The sequence below is a fragment of the Varroa destructor genome, unplaced genomic scaffold (assembly GCF_002443255.2).
Source record: "Varroa destructor unplaced genomic scaffold, Vdes_3.0 BEIS01000007.1, whole genome shotgun sequence".
NCBI classification, from domain to species: Eukaryota; Metazoa; Arthropoda; class Arachnida; order Mesostigmata; family Varroidae; genus Varroa; species Varroa destructor.
In genome coordinates this window covers 14,232,536-14,256,849 of record NW_019211460.1, presented here as the reverse complement: position 1 = coordinate 14,256,849, position 24,314 = coordinate 14,232,536, and the positions used below count along the sequence as shown (strand labels likewise).

Here is a 24,314-nt window from a genome sequence, read left to right as displayed (position 1 = left end):
CTTATGCACCTTCTCGTTATTCTTGGCGATATTTTCGAAGTTCTTGATAAGGTTGAGCAGGTTTGTGGAATGCGATATTTTTGGCTGATGGTCTCGAATGAGTTTTTCCACTGCTGAACGCACTTTCTCTGCCCGCTCCTCGAACAACCTACAAACAATGTTATTATATATAGGATAAATGTTTAGTTGAAACAAGCCTTGATCGAAATTCAGTTGCAAAAACCGTATTAATGATGAATCCAGTATGTTACAATACCGCTAGATATTTTCACTGAGAAAATGCCTCCATCTACTGGCAGATACCGAACTCAAAAACAATTCGTACGTAAAAACTATGAGTGTCGACTCCCAGATTACGATACGCCCAATACTCTAGTCAGACCCGCGATAGAACGAACGTCGAGATTCATAACACACGTACGTTAGGTTACATTTGACCTACATCCACCAATGACAAACGTAACGCCCAATGATGACTGCCTAAACGACAATCTAGTTGGCGTTTTTAGGTTGGTGCCATGGAAATATTGTGATGACTCAAACAAGTGATCGTTTAGCTGTCGTAAAATGTTTCAAAGCTAAAGGCTGAGAACAGTGGACTGGTCGCACCGATTCATATCTACTGCAGGGCAGTCAATGTAGGTTCTCCAAAATCGAGCCACTTTTATAGTCCCACCTATTACAATCAATAAGCAATCTCTCTATGTATACAGCAAATAATAAAAGCCTACGGTATTACTAGTAACAGCGGTTTCTTCGAAGTACATTTAAGAATATTGGCTTTAGCTTGTGTTTCTCACCGTCATTTGAACCAGTCTATTATACTAAGCTAGTGAATGTTCTGCACATGCACATAGACATATGTGTATACACAGAACGATGCCCTAGTCAGTCCTGATCAGTCGTTTCTGTTGCATGTACTGCCCGTCCGAGCACAAAGTTATTTAGTAAAATGCTACAATTATCTTCTTCTATAGTTCTATAACGAGGAGACAAAGTAGAGATTCTCTTGTGAGGGTCGTTCGGTGCCATCAATAAATCTATGCGAATTAATCTTATAGCTTTTTTAAATGTACAATGTATGGCGTCCTAGGTGTTTCAAAAGCTAAATCCTTTAAAACACCTAAAAAAATGTTTTCCTTTTAGGTGCTTTAAGCGACTGTGCCTCGAACGGGAATCGACCTACTTTGCTTTTACTATATATTTTATGCTTATCTCGAGCGTAGACTAGCTTTCTGTAATACAATGTAACGAGAAGAATGCCGTCGGTCAGATACCGTTGATGCTGATCGGCGGTGTGGCTACTTAAATTCGGATTGTTGTGACCGCTGTCAAGGTTATGTAAACTTTGTTGCTGCTGTCGGGAAAATTGTTGGCGGATCTCAGTGACAACCGTGTTAACTGAGTTCGTCTCGGAACTCTCCGAATTAGAGTCGGACTCTACGTGCCTTGGCGAGCCTAACCTAAAATAACCAGCCAAATACAAAACGTTAGATTTATCCAACGAAGCCGCGTTTATATTTATCACACTGACGTCTGATCGACGTTAAAATGCCATTATCAAGTACAAATTTTGCACATTAGATAACATCGTGAGGTATTCAATGGTCCAACATCTGTCCACCAGTGTGTAAGACTCAAATAATCTGATATTATATATATATAAGCACACCATGTACAGCAATGTTTCAATAGGAGGCCATGCATAGCATTTACGGCCAAGGTGGTGCCGAAAATGTTGTAGTCACAAACAAGTCCTATTTCATATTGTCATACCGGGGAGAAGGGGTTCTCATAGGGAGGTGTGGATGATGTATGGACGAGGTACGAAGGGGCTGAATTTTTCTCCGCTGGGGTTCTTCATAATATTGTTCTTCCAGGTCCTCCTCGGGAATTACCTCTAGTTCCTTAATCGGATCTGAAATAAAAAAGCGCCGTATAATATATAGGTTATTTGCGCTTCATAAACGATCGTTTCAGTGACTAATATATGTTAAGTAAGCGTTGAAACCATAGCAGTTGCCGTAATGAGATTCTGAAAAACAGCCTCAGCTTTTTGCTGTACGGTAGCGATAATACGTACGACCTTGCCGACTGAAAACCATACAATACATGGTTTTCAACACAGAACATCGTAGTATTGTTCTGAAGCTTCGTTAAAAATCGACCTCATTCCTTCGAGAAAAAGTGTATACAATTGTCAGCGTAATTTTATTCAGCTGCACGGATTTCAGGTCAGACTTAAGCAAAAATTTCCCAAATCATTTAAAAGGCAAAACGATAAAAGATAGCCCAGTAAGAGTTGTTGTAAAGAGAATACCTATGATATTCGTTTGGAAACCGACTTTATTTAAAGGTAAACTAGCTAAAACAAGCCAGCCAGTGTTTAATTATCGCATATACCGCCGATATAGTAATCATAGTGGTCTGCGTCGTCGACTGAGTCGTAGTCGTGTTCGTCGGGGCCTGCGCCGCTTTCCGGACTTGCCGCACACAACAGCTCGAGCTGCTGCAGATTTAGCGCTTCATGGTTTCCATTATCCGAAGTAACAGAGTCAGAGTCGCCCAGCATTTGACGGAGCTGAACGTCCACATTATCAAAGCCGCTCGCGGCAAGAAGGTTGTGAACCTGTAACGAAAGCCAAGGACAGATGGCCGATGTTGGTGACAGGATGGAACAGGGCGTGATGGTAGTGTTTTCAGAAAATATGAAGTTTAGTTTTTCCAAATTACATCAAATACTAGTTGACTGAGCGTGAAAAAAGAAAAACAAGCCGTACCGTTCATGTCTGATATGTGTGTCTAGACGCTGGATACGGCCTACCATGATGGCAAACAGTTCTCACGGACGAGAACGCTTGCTATTTATTATATCTGTAAAATTCCGCTGGTCAGAGGCTGATAAAGGTAGCGCCTATACTTCTTAGGTGACGACAAAACACAGCATTGAAAATTGACGGGCCGCCGAAGATCACAGGGAGCTAGTGAGGTCGACATCGTGCCAGTTGGTACTGGAGTAATGCACGTAAGAGCTCTGGCATCCTCATCATGACGCTTATCTCATTTTCTGATTAATTACATTGCAGCCACTACTTTATACGCGTCGAAATTGTAAAGGGTATAATGATTTCTGATGTTTTAGGGGGTTTCCTTTTATAAAGTCAGCATGCACATATAGTCTCAAACAATTTCAGTTGTTCTAGATTCCAACATGACGAGCTGACAACGATCCTCTGATCGCTGAGATTGCCTATAGTTGCAACGGTTCTGTTAATCATATACAATTGGCCTGTTGGAACTTAAAATCTGTTCTACATTGCAGCCCTAATTATACAGGATCGTATCATCGGAGTGACTCAGTTAGATAATGGTGACGATCTTATAGAGACGTCTCAGAAGAAAAAGGCTGATTGCTAACAGCTAAGTTCCTTTGACGATTCTTAAACCACGCTGCTATGGCTAGCTTTTTACCATCGGCCATTCCGAGCTCGAAACTCGTAAATTATAGGTAGTTCTTGCCGTCGTAGATTTATGTATTTTTCCTTGTAACTGTATCATACGGTTATCAAATATAGCTTCATTGACCTGACTACCAGCAAAATGTAGGGGTACGTGTTTCACGCGATTTTTACCAGCCGTTTATTCTATCCAAATTGAATGGTGTCATCAATGTCTATAAACACAGTAAAATTAGGACACTTAAAGCACGTTCACGATTTTTCCCACGACGCACGGTATTGAGTCTATCTATCTATTGTAACTATCTATTAAAAATTCTTCCTTTGGAAGCGAAATAGTAATGCTATTACAGGTTGCTCGGTCGACCGGTTACTACACGTACGCAGTAACAAAAATAGCAGTAGGGTGAAATTCAGGTTTGGATCATCGACTGTTAAACTTATAGCTAAATCGCTTCTGATTATGTTTCCCTAAGAAGTAAGTTCAAACAAAACCTTTACCACAGTATCGCTTACGGCACTCGCTGTCGTACTAATAGCTACGACGGACTGTTAAAACTACACTAGTAGCAGCAGCAGTAACAACAACAACAACTTTATAGCCATTACGGTTTTTTTTTTACTTTCCTTTCTATGCTACCACTTACAAATGATAGCACTTTTATAGAGGAATTATCAACAGAGGTCATGTAGTATAGTAATGAGCCACAACTCCGACCTGACCCTCTTATGTAAACTGGCCTTAACGGTGCGAAATACTGACTGCTGCGAAATGCTAACTGCTCATGTAAATCAGTAGAAAGCACAACAACTTTGTTCTCCAGTCAATGGGCCACTGCCTCTACGACTACTTAATGAAAATCTGGGTTAGCGGATCTAAGCAAAAACGAAAAAAAGAGAGATTGAGGGTTAGTGGTCCTCATGACGATAAACACAACGGCCGCGTCTGAGCGACTCTCGGCCCAGACGCAACAAGCTCCGTTGTTGAGATACTTAGTAGTATGTACACAAGACTACCCTAAAAAATAAAAGTAAAATACAGTTAACTCCACTACATAAAAATTACTCGATGGTCAGAACTTGGCGCTAAATTGAAAATTCGGGAACATGTGGACCCTCCTTTACTTGTTAATCACATAGATAATTTTTCAAACTTGATCTAAATACTTATATAGAAACAAATAGGCAAACACAGGCTGGTTCAATATTGTCCGGAGTTTTATTAGGCGCTTTGCTAAGTAAATTCAAGCAATCTGTATCAATGTTTTGGTGGTAATCTCTATGAAAAACGTGTTTTATAAGCGTGTCATACATTTGAGGCGACCGGACAAATGTTGTAGCCCGAACCAATTTGCCAAATGTCACGCAGGCAAGTTATCACGATCTCTACGTCCTGATGTAGGCCATACTATACAAATACTTTAACTATGAATAGAGCGGTCCAAGTTTTTTTACGCGACCGACTTGCATGGAGACGTGTAGCTTTAACGTTACTCACGAGCACTTTATTAGACTATACCGTTTGATTGAAACTTCTATTTTCACTGCTGTACCTTTCTAGCAGTGACAGCAACTGCCGATTTATTTTTTAGGGCAACAGTTTGTACTACAAATGTTCTCTAATACTGTAAGACTATTATCTCACCGGGATCTCTCATTCAATTTTTTTATTTTTTAATTAATTTAGATTTTTTAATTTAAAAAAAATCTTATGAATTTTGCCTTGTCAGGTGTAAGAAATGTTTGCATTTACTCGTGGGTATTTTAATCACAGGTTATATTGTTCTCCATTTATGTTTTGTGCAAACATATTTATTTTTTTTTTTTCTATGATAAAACCATGAGGTTTTGCTGTGGTTTTTCACTCTGCAGAACTTTATGGCTGAATTACACGTACAAATGGTGACATAAAAAGGATATAATTTTATATATATATATATATATATATATATATATATATACGATATATAACCATAGAGCCTGAGACTATAATTGTTATCTGTATTTTTCCTAATATCAAAAAATACAGAAAGGTGCGTGCTTCAGTAACATGTTTATAACTTGCCAGTCTGTGAAAAAATGAGCAACAGCCGAAGCCTCTGGTGACTATGGAAGAATGTCATCTAGATACTCGTACTTTTGAGGTAGGCCGACTCCCAAAGAATTTTGTGTGAGGTCATTAGGGTCACAGTGTCCACGAGAACCATGAACAGGCAAGCAGGCAGCAAAAAGTAGTCAGTGACAAGTTAGATAATATATTTGAGCCAGGAACATTCTTAAGGTGAAATTTCGTTTCTGATAACACACATCGCCCAAAATTTACCTTATCCCAACCAAGTTCATATAAAAAAGTGCCTTTCCATTCAAGTAGACGAACAGTAGCATTCACACGTATGGCATATCTAGATAAACTTGTGCCTATTACTGTATAAAAAGGCTCAGTACCTGACTGTCTGAACATAATAATAAGTTGACTTTTATGTACGGTATGGGAAGGCGTTCGTTCCGACAGGGTTTCAAGTTTCTCGATATATATTGCAATATGATTTCAGGACTGTTTTTTTTCTGACGTACCTGAGCAAGCTGTCCTATTGTGGCGCGTACGAATGAATCGCAACGCTTCTTGTCAACTGGTCAATTTAGTTGGTAATCCCGTTATATTTAGCGACAGCCAGTTATACAATGTACTCGTTATGCCGAGTCATGAAAAAATTCATTATCGCAAGTGCATAGGACAGAACGCAAGCAGCTTTTGCCATTGAGTGTATGGGACCATTATGACCAATGGAGTTCTTAACTTTTGCGCGATCGAGGACGAGACCACAAGAGTGAGAAGAGATCAGGCGATCTACTGGTTTCTTACCACAAGAAAGTTACTATTACTACTGCCAACTATTAAACGATGTTCGAAGCACAGCTAGCGAACGACTGCAAGCTCTTAGCTTTAGTATTGCCAGCCGACAGCATCTCTGATCAAATATCGAAGAAACGCCGGCAGAATCTTAAAGTGATCTCGATGTGACTCTGAGCAGATTCTAAGTGATGACTAGACCGACTATTAGTCTCTCACGGACGCCTACTTGTGTTGCTTGTAGATGATGAGCGGACAGTTCGGGGTGGTGCTCAGCAATCTGTGATCAAAACAATCCATCAGCGGTTAGATCTGACAAATGGTAGATGTAAATAGCTGGAAAAGGTACTTGTTTAGCAGTAGAAAATCTCATTATTCTAAATCTAAAAAGCAGATGGCGCCTATGGTTCCATTGAGTAATCGTCGTCTGAGAGAATCAGTCGGTGGGTCTTCAATTAGACGTAACTTCGTAAGCGAAATGTAAATAATGAAATTAATGACTCGGCAAAGCTGACATTACATCATGTATAAATCAGCTTGATTCGATCATATGTAGAAGTGTATTTTAAAAAATTGTTTTCATACCACTGATCGGACAACAACCATATTGGACGGGACGTATTACTACGATGTGTAGCAACTAAGATCGTTAAAACCCAGTGATTTAGTTATTCTTCGACGTTTCAATATTGGGTTATTCTTTGCATGCGCACGCTACCAACGTATATGAGACGCTACCGATTTCCCTTCTACGCAAATTATAGTAATAAAACTATTTGATCCTTGACAGCGGCCACTACTGACCATGCAGCGGCCAGAGTTGACCCCAGCTTCGTATTGAGATGGACGATCATTAGACTACACTTTTATCTGTACTAGCTGAGTGACAATTCCTAGCATGCCATCTTACGGCGAGACTATAGTAAAAATGAAAAAATCTGTCGTTAATTGCTACATCTTGTGACAAAGTTCGAAGGCTTTTTATTAGGGATCATGCAACTAGATATAATACGGTATCGAAACACAAAGGCCATATGTATGTAAATTGTGTTTCCGAGATATGTTACAAACAGACGCTTTATTAGCGGTAATCAGCCGAGTTATTGTGCTAGTAGTGGCGCCTGGAGACAACAGCAAATGCAGACGTATTTTTACGTTTTACGGATGCCAGATGTTGCCATTCCTACTAAACACTGCTGAAGATTTTATCAAAAAAGCCGTTAAACGAGTTAGCGCGCGACGCCGAAATACCCCCTCCTGCAGGCTTCCCTCAATTTCGGTCCATCATTTATGCGCGGTAGCAAAGGAAACATCTTAGAACCCCATTATAACGCAAAAACTATAGGTGTTTTTTGTTCGGCTAAATATTACGTGCACCTTTTTGCCGTGGGGTTTTCCGCATAAACGAACATTCATGACGATAAGGTATTATTTAACTCTACACCCTTATTGCGCTTCGGTATGTTTATATGTTCCATTTTTAGAAGAAGATAATTTCGACTAAAATTTTCAAAATGAAATGGTTTATTCTGCTAGTGGTAGCTCGTGAGATTTTTATTCAGTAATTGGCAGCGCCAGGAATAATAAAGCTCACGGGGACCGGCAAAACAACAGTTCGCGACATTGATCTCGTCCAGTTGAAGACAAGACAAATTGACAAAGATAAATCATTGCTTAACAAGCTACCATGCTAACCAAGTAATGATTCCGTGACCAATCGCGTGTGTCAACACTTGTCATACCATGTCGTTACCCCTACCCCAAACCGAGCGAACTCTGCCCATAGTCGTTGCACATGCCAACCGTTTGCTCGTTCCGATCGAGTAACAGAACGTATGCCTTCTGAGCTGCGGTGAAATCCCAATTGAGTAAGTTTTTTCTTGCTTCCAATAATGAAGCAAGTACATCATGGCTGGTACCGGGACGCGACGCCTCTCTACAAGCTGACTCTGCCGACCGCCAATACGTCGGTTCAGCCTTATTTTCACCTATCCTAACGGTGAATGAATAGCTGTTATTGCGATCAACTCGAGCGAACACCCGCAACTTCTCGTCCACCCTGTGACTATTTTTGTTAACGTAGTAACTATTGCGACCAAGCTTAGAAAATTAATGCGATTTAAGCAACGATGATTAGCGCGATAGATGGTTATGCATATGTGCCAACACAGAATAGACATATAGAAACACACAGACACTACCATTGCCACTGCTGATACTACTAGTAGTACTGCGTTTGGGACACGTTGCCGTCTCGATCGCAGAGATACGGAGAAGTAAGCACCGTTGCGATTTGACATTTTGCCAAATATTAAGTGACCGCAGGCTACTTCAATGGTCGTCGCTTAGCAGTCAACTTGGGTACGTGAAGTTGCTGGCATACGTAAAGTTTACTCTAAATAAACGCTTTATGCAAATTTCCTTTTTCGACGCGCGTACACGCAAACAAATTCGTTGTCAAGCATCAAACAACCTTAACCAACCTAGCCAGTGCGGCTGAGTGTGTCGATCTCATTGCCCCAAAAGGGCATATGCGTGGAAATAGATTTGTTCACACAAAGGACATTTCATTTACTTACGTTGATTTTACTGCGATTTTTTTTTATAGGCGTACTTCTGCGTTGCTGTAATTAGGTCCTAGTGGCCCACGTACTCGCACCGTCGATACGTTTCAATCTGGGAGACTGCTATGTCAAAGTTTGAATAGCTCAACGCTTTTCAACTAAGCTCTGCTTCAAAGATAAGACGGTGGCCAGGCACATTTGTGATATACAGATTAGCCCTTGGGATACACGTTAATGGCGCCACTTGTAAAAGGCGTAGAAAAGCCATAGAGGCTTTACTCGTTAGATTAAACTTGCCAACTTATAGACACGCCATCTCTACAGTCATCTAGGTGAGCAAAACCGGCTGTATCAATGTAAGAACTTGACCATGCAGCTATGATCCTTGCACAATAGATTTTATGCCCAATTGAAAACATCAGTCAAAGTTAAGCTAGAAATTGTATCTCTATTATATTTTAACACTTCTATCTTTTACTTAGTTCCTTCATGTTTGCCTGTATCATATCACCTACTTGGGCACTTCACCTTTTCGTTCATAGAGGCTATTGGTTGACTTCGTCTTGTCTGTCACCTCTTTACGACATCTACATTGGCACGGATATTTCCATCGTTCTAACGCACCCCACATTTCATACAGACAGCCCAAATCCATCAGGAAGTTTGCTACTTTGTCATTTTGTAATGTTCGTTGCAAAACGACAATCGTTTGCTACGCTAGGTGATCTTGGACCGCGCTGGATATTTCGTAGACCTTTACGAAAGTTTTCCAGTAACGTTGTCTGCAGAAATAACGGCGACAATGGAAACATGTCTCTATGGCGAGAGACTAACGTGTCAACAGCCCTATTATATAACCGTCAAATAGACTTAACCTCACCGTCTTTCACCATGATCCGAAACAACGTAAACGAAGCAATATCTGGTATACGTCTGTGAAGCCGCATTCAAAATTGACTCTCACTCTAATTAATCCATTATGTGTTCACAGAAAATATACGTAATACAAACGATTATAACGACAATGTACACATACTCAACAATGAAATACTTCGTTTCTCGTGGCAAAACTCTACAAATGACTTTGATGCCCACTACTTTTATAGCTCCTCACAACACTGAACCAAGTGCGTCTACGCCCGGCATCGAACCTAGACTATCTAAGTTCCGTAAGCAAACGCGTTATTACTCGACCGTTACGGGGACCTGTGTATTTGCATCTGCCGCTCGTACAATGCTAGTGGGATTACAGAAAGGTGTACAGGTAAATCAATAACTCTCTCTATTTACGCATATTGTAAATAATACTTTTCCAATCATGTCGATAGCGTTTGGTGCTGCAGATAAATTGGTAAACACAACATTCAGCGTCCTGTTTGCTATCAATGCGTGTGTTAATGCGCCTTTCTAGCCCTAAGGCGGAGATACGTTGATAAGGCGATGTTGGGGTCTGCTACAAGATATGGTCTTCACTTACGTAATCGCCGTCTTTAAGAAACACGCTACTGCTGCTGCTACTACTACTACTACTACATGGACGCTCCGCGTAGCAAAGTAGCGACTAAATAAACCACTACTGAATGAATTTGACCCAGATTACTTCAGTAGACATTTTTTCTCAGAGGTAGAAGTTGAACTCACTCTCGAGAAATATGTAACTTAATAGGAAATGACTGGTGCGAGTGTGTGCACCGCAAATTTGAAAGATAATCAATACTACACACGCAAACGTAACGTTTGTCTTTCTATCCAAACCAAGACAACGGCAGATATAAGCGTCGACAGGGTACATGTCCAATAAACGGACTTCCCTTTGCCACTGTCCATCATTGAACACATTGCTCAAGTCAGAGCTTGCGCCACTTATGCTCTATTTACTATTATAAAAAAAAAACAGACAGATGTAGAGGATGCTCGTCTCATACTCTATCTACCATACCGGTAATTTCTGATAGCTTCTACGGAGCCGCTGAGTCAGGATACTGCCTGCTCCTCTAATTACTAGCGTTAGTCATAATCCTAAAAAGATACCTATGTCTATCCACAAAAAGATACTGTAGTTGACACACACTTGAGAACGAGGGATTACGGTGATGTGAAGACGCTACACAGGCCATCCACCGTCTTTATGAGCCTTTCCAGCAAGGGCTTTACTCCACTGGAACAAACGCATTCTACCTTATTTACTCTAACAATAACCTTAACCATATCTAACAGCACTAATAGCTACACTCATGTATTACAACAAAGCACAATAACGTCGACGACATGCAATGCAGCCAACACCTCTTCGATCGGGATCTACCAGTCAAAAACTAACAGTTGATTCCAGCGATGGCGCTAGTAACACGTGTCCTGTGTTGACCATCAGCAGAAGATCCCCGTACTCTTTCACCGGTAATTACTGATTTGACGTTTTGTGTGCGAGGCCAAAATCAGCATGGTTATGTTTTGGCCCCATACGCGAGTCGGTGTTCGGCCCTGTCCACTTGACTAACCTCCCTTCCTCCTAGGTGGGCCACTGTTTCCCGTCTAATGCATCCATTCGTCCGACCCAAGCTGGAGCTAGTTGCGTCGGCAAGTCTTTGCTTACGTTTTGCCGCCGCTGCTGATGGCGGTGGAAGCCCCAAAAAGCCAAAATGAACTACTATAATAGCAACAGTAATATTATAGAAGTAGAAGTACTGGCAGCGATGGCATCGTATCATACATAACAAAGTCAGTGATGGGCATGCGGGGGGTAGAGGAAGCATCTGGTTCGCCTATTCAGTTGCCGCTGATGATCGGCAAACGCCATTTTTTGTTTGCTGTGTATTTGTTCGTCGGGCGAGCTATCCCGCCCCTGGTTTTTCAGCCCCACAACAACACAGAACAATGGGACACATTCGCGGGGCGATGGCCGCTAGCCATAGCGGCCACTAGCGATATTGGCGTTACGAACGGCCAGGTCTACGCAAATGCATCAGATCCAGCTGAAGTCTTTTCCATAGTTCTATGGTCGGGTCGTCACTTAGAATTGTTAGTCGTACGTTTTTATAAGCGCTTATGCGTTTGTGCGCGTAACTTGGTGAACGATGAAATCCAACGAATTTCTCGCTTCGTGCAGTGATGTGTATCCCTGCCATAAGTTTGACTGTCAGTTTGTTCTTCACTCATCCTGTTCGATAACTTTACATGCCTTTTTAAATTTTGTTCCGTATGATAGTTACCATCATTGACGTCGTCAACCGTCTTTTTGGAACCACGAAATTTGCCGTTGAGCTTCGCCCCGTCATCCTTGTCGGGCTGGGCTTTTGCCGAACGTCGGCCCTACCAACGCCCCGTGATTCTTCTCGTGTACTTAAATCTCCATTAGCCATGTTTGTCTCGATGTACATAGCAATATTCATTATTTACTCGTTTCCTTACCGCTCCGAGTATTACTTTATTTTTCTAATAGTTTTCTCTCGTCGTCCAGCGATCAGTGTTGTTTCTATCTACTATTGTATTTAGACTGTGCACATCTGTGCGCTGAATTGCGCCTTTTCATCATTAAAATATGAAATTTCGAAACGCAAACATCCAGGTATATAATAGTTACTGCAGAATTGCAGATCAGTATCCTGGTCACAGAATCGCGTACCGATGAAGATCGGTCCTGTTGGACTGCAAGCATCAATCTCTTATTTGGCTATCGCCCGAAATTTCAACTGCTGTTAACATCCATAGAGTATTCAGGGCACTACTTATAATCAATCAGTAGTTAGGGCGATCTTGAGGCAAAATGCTTAGGCATACACGATTCATTTGGGCTCCATTTCATGGAAAAAGGGAAATCGCCCATGTTTAATAGAAGCTTTATTGTGTCTCATGGAGAACTGTAAAAAGCGCATTTTGTCAATATGCAATTTTACGCAAGCTCTTTGATATTAAAACAGAATTCAGTGTCAATCGAACCGCATAGTGTAAAAATTCAAAAGTACCGCCATTTTTCACGTTTAAACGAATCGAGTTAAATACCAATAACAGGATATCGTACTAAACTGGCGCATAAGAGTGAAGATATATTAAGGAAAATATAGTAAAGCATAGACAAATAATGAACTTGTCAGCATGTCAGGCATCAATCAACAAAAAGGAAAAATAATTTGATTTTAACATTTTCGTCAGTATCTCTGATGCATAAGATCAGGTATTTGTTAAGGGGTATGCGATGAGTGCATTGACAGGCGACCATAACACCGGTGGATTACCCTCTCTGAGTAATCCATATGCTCTTGGCTAAATGGGGGATTCTGTTAGCTAACCTAACATCGGCTTCTAATGTATAGCCTGAATCCAGGCGAAGGTTGGAACTTAAGGTACATCCGTTTCGTTTCGAGGAAAAGTGATCGTATCAACTTCCCTTAGAGTCGAGACAGCGTAACAAAGCTAACGCGTAAGTACCTAAATACAAAACCCTATGGATATGAAAGCGTCAAAACATAACAAGATATGATTGACATTCGAGAAATATCCATCACACAGGGTACATCCGATCTCCGCCTATATATATGCAAAATATTTCTGTGGTATCTGTCTGCTGCGCTCTTACAAGATGGCGTTTTGCGTAATCGATAATGGCTACCAGGACCATTGTGAACAGTCCTGAAGTCGTACTCGCTCGGGGGCTGCGTTTAGATTTGTTGCGCTAGATATCCCGTTGCATGGAGGCTCTAGCGTACACACCCGGTGACCTCTTAGCTTGCCGGGGCCTTCAGGTGAAGTGCTAAGTTTGAAATTCGTAAAATTGCTAGTCATGGTAGACTTCATTACAACCCGGACATGAATGTAGCAGTCAAAACAGCAGGACCATGGAGACCTTATTCGCCTAATCATTATTACGCTAACCCCGTCATATAAACGGCTACGCAGCGACTGGACTGGTTGGCGAGTGAGGAAATAATGAAAAAAAAAAACAGACAGACAGAAAAGGGCAGTTGTTTAGACAGCGGAATACATCAGGTCCGATCGGAAAGATCCCGCCTTTACAAGAGTCAATTCCCAAAACCATCGAATTGTGTATACGGCAGTTATGTTATGTTGATACTTCGTGTCGATAAAAGAATGCGTAGTAAGCATAAATGCAGCGACTTGATTGACGGATCCTGTTGGTGTGCCCTTGCTCTACGAAGGTGGCGAAGGGTCAAGCCAGCAATAGGGTTTTAAAGAAATGATTGAAGAATGATGCATTTGCTATGGTGTTAAGTATGGCCGTTTTCGGTGAGTTATCGGCCAGCTAACTGAAGGCCAACAGCACTCTTGGGAGCGACCTTATTGGATTAACTTTGCAAGAACCCATATGTATTCGAGCAAAACAGCAGAAGTCCAAATGCTTCTACTATCGTTATGTGGAGTAGATGATAACAAATCTCTCGCGCTTAGATTAGATTTAAATGTCTTCTGGTCATGGTAATCTGTCCACGAAGATTTACATACAAGAGTACATATAGTACCATGATTGATTTCTATTAAGTATTATAATTACTGTTATTATTTGTATACCATACATACCAGCAAACATAATCATGACAAAGAAACTACAGTTTCGAACAGTTTCCGATCAGCTGTGATAGTTGTTTATTAAGGGGTAGGAAAGAATGCCAAACGTCATGAATTCTGAATTCATCCGATCAATATTAGTCTACGAAAGTATCTAATCGGATCAGAAGATGAAAAGAGGAGCCCCCTGCCATAGCGGGTTCGTCAGGTGTTTAGCGTATCGAACCCCGTGATAGCTTAACGGGTAATGTATTTGCCTGCTGATCTTGAAGGCACGTTGTAGCCTAGGGAAGACAGTGACCCGATAGAATATCTAACGGCGATATCGGCCGTAAGAGTTCGAGACATACACGTCTTTAGTGTATGCGTGTTTATTCACGTACAGGTCTATTACGAGGTCGACCATTCCGAAACTATCCTGTATCTTGCGTTCAAACTTTGTACTCAAGTTCGAGCGCAAGATATATCTGGTGTAGCTGTTTGCACACTGCAGTAAATCCAAGGGAGGTGTGGGTTCTAAAGATACTAACGCGACCCGGCAGATTTCAAGTAAAGCTTGCACACTTGAATTTAAATATATCCACAATTGTGTGATAGTAAAAAAGTGCGCCTGAATAATCACACCTATTAACTGGTCGTTGGAAAAGCGATCACCTTATAAAACACAGCATGTCAATAGTCAATAGATTCTGACTGGACGTTCGAAGGTATTCACCCCGTGATGCTCAACCTCATTTAGAAACAGAATTATCATAAATCGTTAGCCGCAATGCTGTTCCGTTATCATTGGTTACGACTGAGCCGTCGTATAATGAAATACAGTAACCCATCATTGGCAGGTGGTTTCGATATTTTCAGTCAATACATTATTCAAGCATCGGGATAATGCCGTAACTATTGCCCGCCAATCCCTCTGACCAACTACGACCGAAGAGATACACCCTCTGAATTTCCTATTTTGATGTTATTAGTATTTATATAAACAAATATTATAATGGGGGTGTTTTTTAAAAGCGATTGGAGGCACCAAGCGCATACTAAGAACAGGAAATCTTTGAAAATTGATTTCTACAGATGGTTCCGCTATTAAGCATCACTTAAGGCGAAACATGATTGCCCGATCACATTTCTCCTTCCCAGGCCTCGGTCAGGCGTCTCCAGTGATTACTTCTGCTATCGTCAGTCGTCGATAAACCATGATGTCGTCGTATCTACTAATCAAAGCAAACAATCGTTAATGCAGCGCTGGACATCGTCGAGGATCGTTAACTGGCGAAGCGAAAGATGTCGAAGAAATACATAACATTGCATAGCCCGGCATGAAAGCAGGCTGACAAGGAAAGATGTTCATTATTTCATTGCTGTTGCACGATCCTTTTGCCGAAGTCTGCTGGCATTAGTAGCAAATGATGATTCAGCATGATGTCGTCATAATGGTAAACCCAAAAAAGTATTAAAATTACACCATGGGGATAATTCCCTTGTCCGTTTTCTGCGTTTTTGTCAGATTTTTGCCCGTCACCTGCAGATCATCGTTACCTTCGAATCGACTGGACTATCCTGGGAGGGATAACGTTGAAACTAATAGCTAGGATAAACTCCATCATCGGTTTCTTCTTCTTCTTCTCATGCCGTCCGTTGTTCCCTGTCTGTATCGAAACGACAAGGCACCAAAAGCGAAAGAAGATCTAATCCAGACTGTTACATGGGATAAGAAAAAGGCAGTCCAACGAAATCGCGCAGTAGCTAGATTTGGAGTTTATTGGCATTGTACTTTGTACTGATACTTGTGAACTCCATACGCGCTAGCCCTATCGGCACACAAACGTGCATGATGCATGGGATTGACATTGATGACAACCATGGTCAATAATTACTATAGCAAACGTAAACGTGGTTGGCTATCCAGGCCGGTCACCTGAATGAGTTGTTGTCAAGTTGTGCCCTGTCGAAAGTTGTTTGTTTGTGACGAGGCTTGATCTTTAGTTTCGTCTGTGCCTTGACAATCATTGAATAATTTTCCCAGCTTTTAGAAAGGGTTATTATTAAGTAGTTTGATCACTTTTGCCATTTAAGCATTTTTTGTTAGTCGGGATCAAAGTTACCGTTACGTAAGGACATTCAGTCCGGTGTGCATAATGTTTAAGGAAAAGAGCAAAGAAAAAGAAGTTTATATATGAAAGCCGAAATTTTGCCAATATATGTATCAGACCAACCTGATCTTGTGTGAGTCTTTCAACAGCATTGAAGTCATGCATAAGACTATCGTCATAATCGAATACAGGCGACGTTGACGCTTTGAGGTAAGTTGTGCCACAACTTCCACTACCGCCAGATGGGGTCAGGGTCGCTAAAATGGGTGAAAAACAAAAAATGCTAGATCAACGAAAAATAACGTTTACTTCGAAAAAGGATACGTCGTAGTATTTTAACACACACACACACACACAGCCGTATCGTGATAGAATAGAATTTAAATATGCTCACGAAATATAGGTGGATATTTAGCGTAAGGTAAGTGAAACAGATCACCTTGTATGCCTGACAATCACGAAAAGTTTCCGTTGATCGGGTCATGAACCAACCTGCACTGTCCCGACAAATACTATATAGAACGTTTGAAACTTTGGCAGTAACTTACGATCACTGCTCGTCGAAGTGGTCGTCACAAGGCTAGCGGGGTCTTCTCGAGCTCGAACCGCTTGCTGAGTGAAGCATCGCATGTTGCGGGTACACAGTTTGGCCAGCTGTAGTTGCGATGCGCATAAAGCTGTCGAAAGTTTTTCGTATTCGAGTGTTGCCGGAGCGACAGATTCCAGTTTCAAACTGAGCGCGTCAAAGTATCTGCAATAGAGTGTATAGATACACTTGCTGTTAAACTTACCGAACGCATATTCAATGGATCAATAGCAGTTTTGACCTTGTAGAACCTCAACAATCATGCCGGTATCTTTCTAGATAAGTAATTAGCGAGAATTGAAACATTGATACGCCTACGCAAATTATGTAACTAAGATATAGGGATGTATAAGCATATATGACAACTCAGACAACAAAGAATTTCATTTAATTCCACCGGTAAGTTTCGGCCGAGTAGGCCCATTAATGTGTTACGAAGCCTGATAATTTAGTTTTTTTTTTTTTGGGTAAGGACTGTTACCACTTCTGTAAGCGTCTGGCACGGTTCGCTTCTAGAAGCGGGTCACAATTGATCGATCTCTCATAGAACGGTGTTTGTTGCGTGGACTCAAACATGATTTATCTACGTGGTTTATTTTTTTGATCATATCAATCTAACACAATTGATTTATATTGTATTCATTCAAATAGTCATTTGCTGTAGCCGCTGGCCAATGCGACCTTATCCAAGCAAAGGAGCTGCATTAGTCAAAATAGCAATCAACGTTTTTTATTTACTGCTACTGTTTCAACAAATGCAATTAATGTGTGGAAGTAGAAAAATATAGTTGTGATATAAGATGCAACTTCCAGGACAGGTAAAATTTCCTAAGTTAGAAAACTCTCAACTCAACCTATACCATGGGAATGTATCAACAGTTTGTGAAAAAATAGCGGCTTTCTTGAAAAAGAAACTGCGTTGAAGTTTCAACTTAGAGATGCAATGGTTAGGGGACGAAGGACTTTTTGCGAGGAAAGGAGTTATTGAACTGATGGTAAAAGATATTGACGGTCGACGATAATTTATAGATTTGGTAAAAGCAGAAACCTGCTTACCAAAAAAGATAGACTAAACACTACTTAGAAGATGATGCCTCGTTTCAATATATATCTGCAACACAAACGTGCATGTTGACATAAGGCGTGCAGCGGTCGATCAAATCAACGCTCCACCAGAGGAGATCTTGCTCAGTGACAGCTGGTTTACAATAATTAAACCATCAACCACGGACTCGAAGAGAAGTCTACGTTGGACGTGCCATTGGTAAAATTCTCACCTAGAACTGTTGTTGTGCATACGTGGTCCTCTTTATCGACTAATCCGATGTACTTAGGACGTATGTTTTAAACAGACAAATTCCAAGGACCTATTCTAAGTGAGCTACTATTGCGGGTTGCTCTTGGATATCGTCGACTAGAATAACGTCAACCATTTATAGAGAGCAAAGACAGATGATATTTATTGACCAGAGCAATTATTTATATAGATTGCATAGGAAATTGATTGCATGTACGAGAACGAACACGACTTCGTCGGATTATCCTCGGATCAGGTAATCATTTTACATGCCAGGACAAAGTACGCTCGATTAAATCGCCAGTGTTGCTAAGCAGAAATCTGGCCAGGCAGGCCAAGCAGACTAGAATGTGCCTTCGCTACATCCATTAGATGTTAAAATATATTGCATTTCACTTACATAGCCCAACGTGGTGGTCAATAACAGAATAGTAGTACATAGGTACACATTTAGAAAGTCAGAACATCCCTCAATTTCATTATTGTTATCAAAACGCTTCGGATTCTAAGCCTGGCCATCATGAACACGATTTCATGAGATTTTAGGCATACGATCCTCCAATGGAAATCTATAATCCGCAATGCATCCTCAATTACCTGCTATAAATGCGCTTTCGTTCAAGTCGTTCATGAACACCGCTAGGACTATATAAAAATCGTTGGAAGCCACTATAGGCCGCGCTGCATGGCTGAGATACGGCCCAGCCCTACATGATCACTTACGAATTGCTAAGCTTCAGGCCATATGATCATTTCTGTTATTTTAGCCGAAATTTGAGTGGTTATACCTAGCCCGGAAATAGGTACAACCTTATACAGAGTAAGCAGAGCATGTCTACGATACTTACAGTCAAGTTAAATTCAGATGCATGGACTAACGTTTCGATTTTCGCGTGTGGTATTTTCGCCGTTTGGCATTATTAGTGCAGACGGCTGACCCCCCGACACGAAACGAAGTGTGTTTACGCCGAAATTCGAATTTACCCCGTGTACCAGCTGTCATTGGACCACTTGGGAATTACCAAACGTATGAATTAGTTAACAGTCGACCGCTTTAAAAGGACTAAACTGGAGACAAAGTTAAGGGGAAATCCTGAACTACTGTAATTTTCCTGCGTATTCTACACCTGCGTACGTGTGTGTGTGTGTGTATATGGTCGCTCCAGAAGACTAAGCAATTTTAATAAAACTTTTTTTTATTTCATCATACATACCCTGCCGTTAGTATCGGGACCCAGAGCTTCGTAGTAACTATACAGAAGAGGCCAATTTGTACTACTGGTGGTATTTCTACAGTAGACGTCTTTACAAGCTCCGTCATTATTCTTTCCGCATTGAAGCGCTGACATAGCATTGTGTTTTGCCACATTGTTTCTCAGTCCCCTAGGGAGCACCCAGCCCTTTTGAGACTCTGAACTCTTAGCATCCTAGAAAGTTCCGAGAAGTAGTATTTGGATGTATTAACGTTCCTGTAATTTTGCTTTGATGGATACTTCATTCATTTTTCCACTGCTTAGTGCAAAAACAGGCCCCTTATTTATTATAATAGCTATCTAAAAACGAGCTAATTATACTAAGGTATTATATATTATAAAATATATAAGGTATTATAAATCGTTCGTTACGATTTTTTTTATGTTTTATATTTATATAGAATGTATAGTACACTGTAGTTGTAGCTTCTCGGCCAACTTTTCTGAATCCATTTAAGTCGGAGCAACGGTTCCTTTACAATCATAGCGTTCGGTTAACTTCCCGCCAGCCAAACATTCACGTCATCACGCGCCTTGGGCGCGTGCTGACGTGATGTCGGAGCGACATTTCGCCCAAAAATGACATTTTCGACCACGGGACGCAACAAGCGACACCACGTTCATCAACCAATCAGGGCATTACACCACAAATGAATCCATTCCTTTATAGAGACCTGTGTCCAGATATACACGCATATCGAGACGGCCGTATGGTTTTGGCTTATTGTTCGCAGATATATATATATAATCGTTTGCAGGTTACGGCTCGACCACATGTTGAATTCTTTTCAACTGAAGCCGCGGTTTAAAGGCCAACCCCATTCGATGCGGGAGGAAATGAAAATAGATAATGACGTAATTTTTCTTGTGCTTGTCATGGTAACTATCCATGTATCACAAACATTTTACGGCGACGAAGTCAAGCAACGCTCGTCCGCACATTTCGTCCGCTGGTTTTGCTATGCCCCGTAGGCAGGGAGAGGCATTAAGAGCCAAAAGCGGCACCAATTTCTCTGTAGGAGTCGCACAATTTCACCATCAGTCGTTCTCGTTTGCGGATCCCTTAGTTCTAAAGGATGCAGAAAAATCAGAGGTGCAAAACACTTTATTAGGAATTTCAGTTAAGAAAACCTAAAAACGATTTCATTTCAAGCATCGTTTTGATGGTGTGCATGTGATTTTTGTACCTGATATTTGGTATCAGCGCCTCAATTAAAACATAAAAAAGAAGGAGGCTGGAGAGCGAAATTGTCGTCTACATTCAGTCCGTAATTTTTACTAATTATTTTCAGTCCTCTATGGTTTTCTGTACATACAACACACAGAAGAAGGTGCATTTATCTACAAGTAAACATTTGCTAGCTGTTTACTCCAAATCGCATCTAGATCATATCTGCAACCTTAATTAAAAAACGAAAATAAGACGAAAACACGAGGCATATAAATACTGTAGTGTATAATAGATTAACAGGGCATTGCGAATCGCTAGATTGAACCGAACTAGCAAAATTCGTTTTTGATAGTGTTGTTAAAAGATACGAACATTCAAAAGACTTCTCACTCGGGGTGGTTAATTTACTTTGAAAAAAAACATACTCAATTGAATGAAGTCTCGCTTGAAGGCGGCACTTCCCGATGACTAAATTCTATAATACTTGACGAAAAAAAAGCGACTGTCGCACTATACCATCCGATCAAAGAAGAGACAGATAAAATCATGGCTTAATACCGAGCGCTACAATCTGAAACACGTAATAGAGTAAACCCTTGAATTTTCAGTTCTTGGGCACCAAATGAAAGCGTCTTATAGCAGAATTCGGCGATATTATGCAAACATTCTATGAATGGTAACACAAACGTTTCAAGGGTAATAAGAACATTTGGTAATTTCCGAAGCTGGGCACTAGCTGATGAGCTACTTTCGGAGGTTTTCACCACTACTAACGTTTTACCACTGATAACAGTTCAAGCTGTTGCATGTTTCATAGGCTATCTGTATTCGCAAAAAACCTCCATAGAATTTGCGAATAGGCATTGACGTTGGCGAAATACTTGCAGCCACTAATTTGTCAAAATTAACAAGATCTGACATGCTCTGATTATTTACAGCGTGTTCGTGATTTTCTGCGGAGCAGAACTGAACAGTTCAGCCGATGCTTCTAGGCGAGACAGGTTTTAGATAGCTGGCAAACGTGTACCCTTATTGTTACATCAGAAAGTAGAAAACTTCTTAGCTTATTTTTGCGGCTAGGCGCAGCTGTAAAAAGGCAAATTACCGGCGTGGCCGTCAACACATACGCTTCATAACTGTTCTGAATACTCGAATCTCCTTTCCAAACCACAATGCGTACGGATTTATAGAAAAGGCCGACACTTCGATAAATTGTGCATCCTGTTGCCAACAGGTCTTTGCTGTATTTAAAGTTTTATGTCGACAAAGCCACCTGGAAGCTTGCGAACCAAGCAGGCCACAACTTTCACCTAGGTAGACGTTTTAATCTAAAAATCGCGTCTATAGTTAGCTAGGCCATGTAATTCATTTGGAACCTTCCCCGCACGAGGTTGTTCAAAGGGCTGGGCACGCGTTTCACTCAAAGGGCATCTTGAAAACACATCGCAATAGATTTGTTTACCTTGTCGCCCGCTCCTTATTGAGAAATTCCTATGCCGGGAGCTAATGAATTATTCTCGTCTTGCTTTCAACTACTCTAACAGAGCTACAAGAAATAAATCGATTTCGCTCAAATCGATATAAAACACACGGTTTCTTAGGGCGATGAACTACCGCGCCGAAATGAGATATCTTCTGTTAAACTTTATAAGTTAACATTTAACTTATTGCTATGTTGGAACAAGGCCTTCTAACTTTAGTGTTAAAGCGATGCGTTCTGTTAGGAAGCAGTGGCCTTCCTGTATGTTCATCATGACACAACAATGAATAGCGCCTTTTTTTACTAGATTCGATACTGCAGGTAGTGATAAACAAACGAAGGACAGCACCCGACCAAAACTTTTTTAGCCGATCAGAGCTGGTCGTTGTCCCGCTATTGTTTTAAATATCACGTAGTACTGCTCTAGCCAGTGGAGATCCCACACTTTTCCGTGAGCGTAGTTCTTGATGATGCATTTGTTCGATGAACGCTTAACAACGAGTGAAGCATATACTGAAGATGTTTTGAGTAGAGGGTAGCAGAATCGGCGTGCGTCTATAAATAACCATATTCCCGATTACATGCAGAAAGTCTGTAACCTCTATAGTGAGAAACGACTGGGTTACTGAGCTATACTATTCGTTTTCCTTATTTATTGAATCTCGGATCAGTCAACACCTTAAATGATAAAATACTTATCGTCCTACTACGAGCGACAGTACGATTATAACAGTAGACAACTTGCCAATCCGATCGACCGAAAAGGTCATATAATCGAGATGTTGAGATGCGCTACTACTATCTCCTAAACACCTTTCTATTCGAAGCTTGATTATCAACAATATTAACGATATTCCTTACCTTTGTTCCACTGCTATCGAGTTCTGTAGAGCGTGAACAAGCTCGAGGAGCGATGGAACATCCATTGCAACAACAGCGTCTTCAAACGCCTCATCGTCACCTTCGAGGAGCGCCTGGAGGGCTCGTGGCGATAATGGTGTGTGTGTTGAAACGTGGGAAATTGGCGACATCGAGGCGCAAGACGACACCGTTGACAAGGTAGAACTGAGGTAGTTAGGAACACCTCCAGCCGAGGTGGCCGCGGGGCCTCGAGGGGCGCTCGTCAGACTCGACATTCCTCAGCTTCCACTTCTAACTGAACAGCGGACAAGGTTAAAGAAAGGAATGGTAATGAGGATGTCAGGGCCGATCGACGCTGTACAACTGCAAGAAACAAAGTATAAATTAGAGCACTGTCTAGAATAATCATATGAGTTAATTAACTGTAGACTGTCGATCTAGATATATGGCATCTTCATCAAGTGGATAAGGGAAATGAAAAACATCTATTACTGATGAGTGGGTAATTTATCGGGACGTACCTCAGTAACGCCCTGTAACAACTTTGCCAGTTGGGCTGATTAAATGCACATTACTTATTCTCATTTAATTAAATATAGCATGGCGTAAGATATGGATGCTTAAGCATATGAAGAATGATTACGTCGGAACATCAAAATTTAGATTGGTCCTATCTAATTGTTAAGTGGTATTCTTTATGGGGTTTTATGACAGCAAAATAAAATGATACTGGAAGATGGGGAAGTGGCAGACCTTATCTCACCTGTGTCCCACTTACAAAAAATGAGCATCCAGTGCACAAAATAGAAAGTCTCCATGAAGCAGGAATAACCAGTATCAAGCGATATTCATGTATGACGGACAGTTGGAGCAAGTGATGGGAAAAACAGCATCACAGGTGGTTATTGCCAAATTTGCTAATAAATGTTTAACAGAAAGCCTGCACCTGTACCCAATCGTATGCTAATTATGATCTGAAAGGTCAAAACATTACGCCTGGCTCTGTACACAATATCGCAAACAGAAATCAGTAGCCTTACTATAATATAATACTGTGATGCAAGCTGTCCACTGACTTGCTCCGATCCAACTTGTTTATTCCTTACATCTAAAACTTCAGAACTTGTGACAATTTTGAAAAAACGAGCGAGCGAACTTCCATCATCTGTCAATTTTTGAC

General features: G+C 41.0%; 1 protein-coding gene and 1 long non-coding RNA gene across 7 annotated transcripts in view; one reads left to right on the top strand and one right to left on the bottom strand.

Moving 5' to 3' along the window:
- Positions 1 to 23,409, bottom strand: part of LOC111253835 (uncharacterized) — a 32,345-nt gene extending 8,936 nt beyond the window's left edge. Inside the window, exons 1-7 of one of the 6 annotated variants that reach the window (XM_022813919.2) lie at positions 23,135 to 23,409; positions 17,035 to 17,237; positions 16,610 to 16,743; positions 2,404 to 2,629; positions 1,777 to 1,918; positions 1,278 to 1,463; positions 10 to 148 (exon numbers count right to left, since the gene is read on the bottom strand). In XM_022813919.2, the coding sequence (XP_022669654.1) occupies positions 10 to 148; positions 1,278 to 1,463; positions 1,777 to 1,918; positions 2,404 to 2,629; positions 16,610 to 16,743; positions 17,035 to 17,237; positions 23,135 to 23,409 (1,305 nt within the window). Of the gene's footprint in view, positions 1 to 9; positions 149 to 1,277; positions 1,464 to 1,776; positions 1,919 to 2,403; positions 2,630 to 2,780; positions 2,800 to 6,032; positions 6,590 to 8,888; positions 9,028 to 9,909; positions 10,049 to 16,609; positions 16,744 to 17,034; positions 17,238 to 19,583; positions 19,706 to 23,134 lie in introns of those variants that run through there. The other 5 variants (XM_086974162.1, XM_086974164.1, XM_086974163.1 and 2 more) reach the window with 5 other exon arrangements.
- Positions 9,094 to 23,497, top strand: LOC147754354 (uncharacterized). Its single transcript, XR_015316460.1, has 3 exons — positions 9,094 to 9,205; positions 9,980 to 10,137; positions 23,164 to 23,497. It is a non-coding gene; the product is annotated as an uncharacterized LOC147754354 (long non-coding RNA).
- The last annotated feature ends 817 nt before the right edge of the window (positions 23,498 to 24,314 follow it).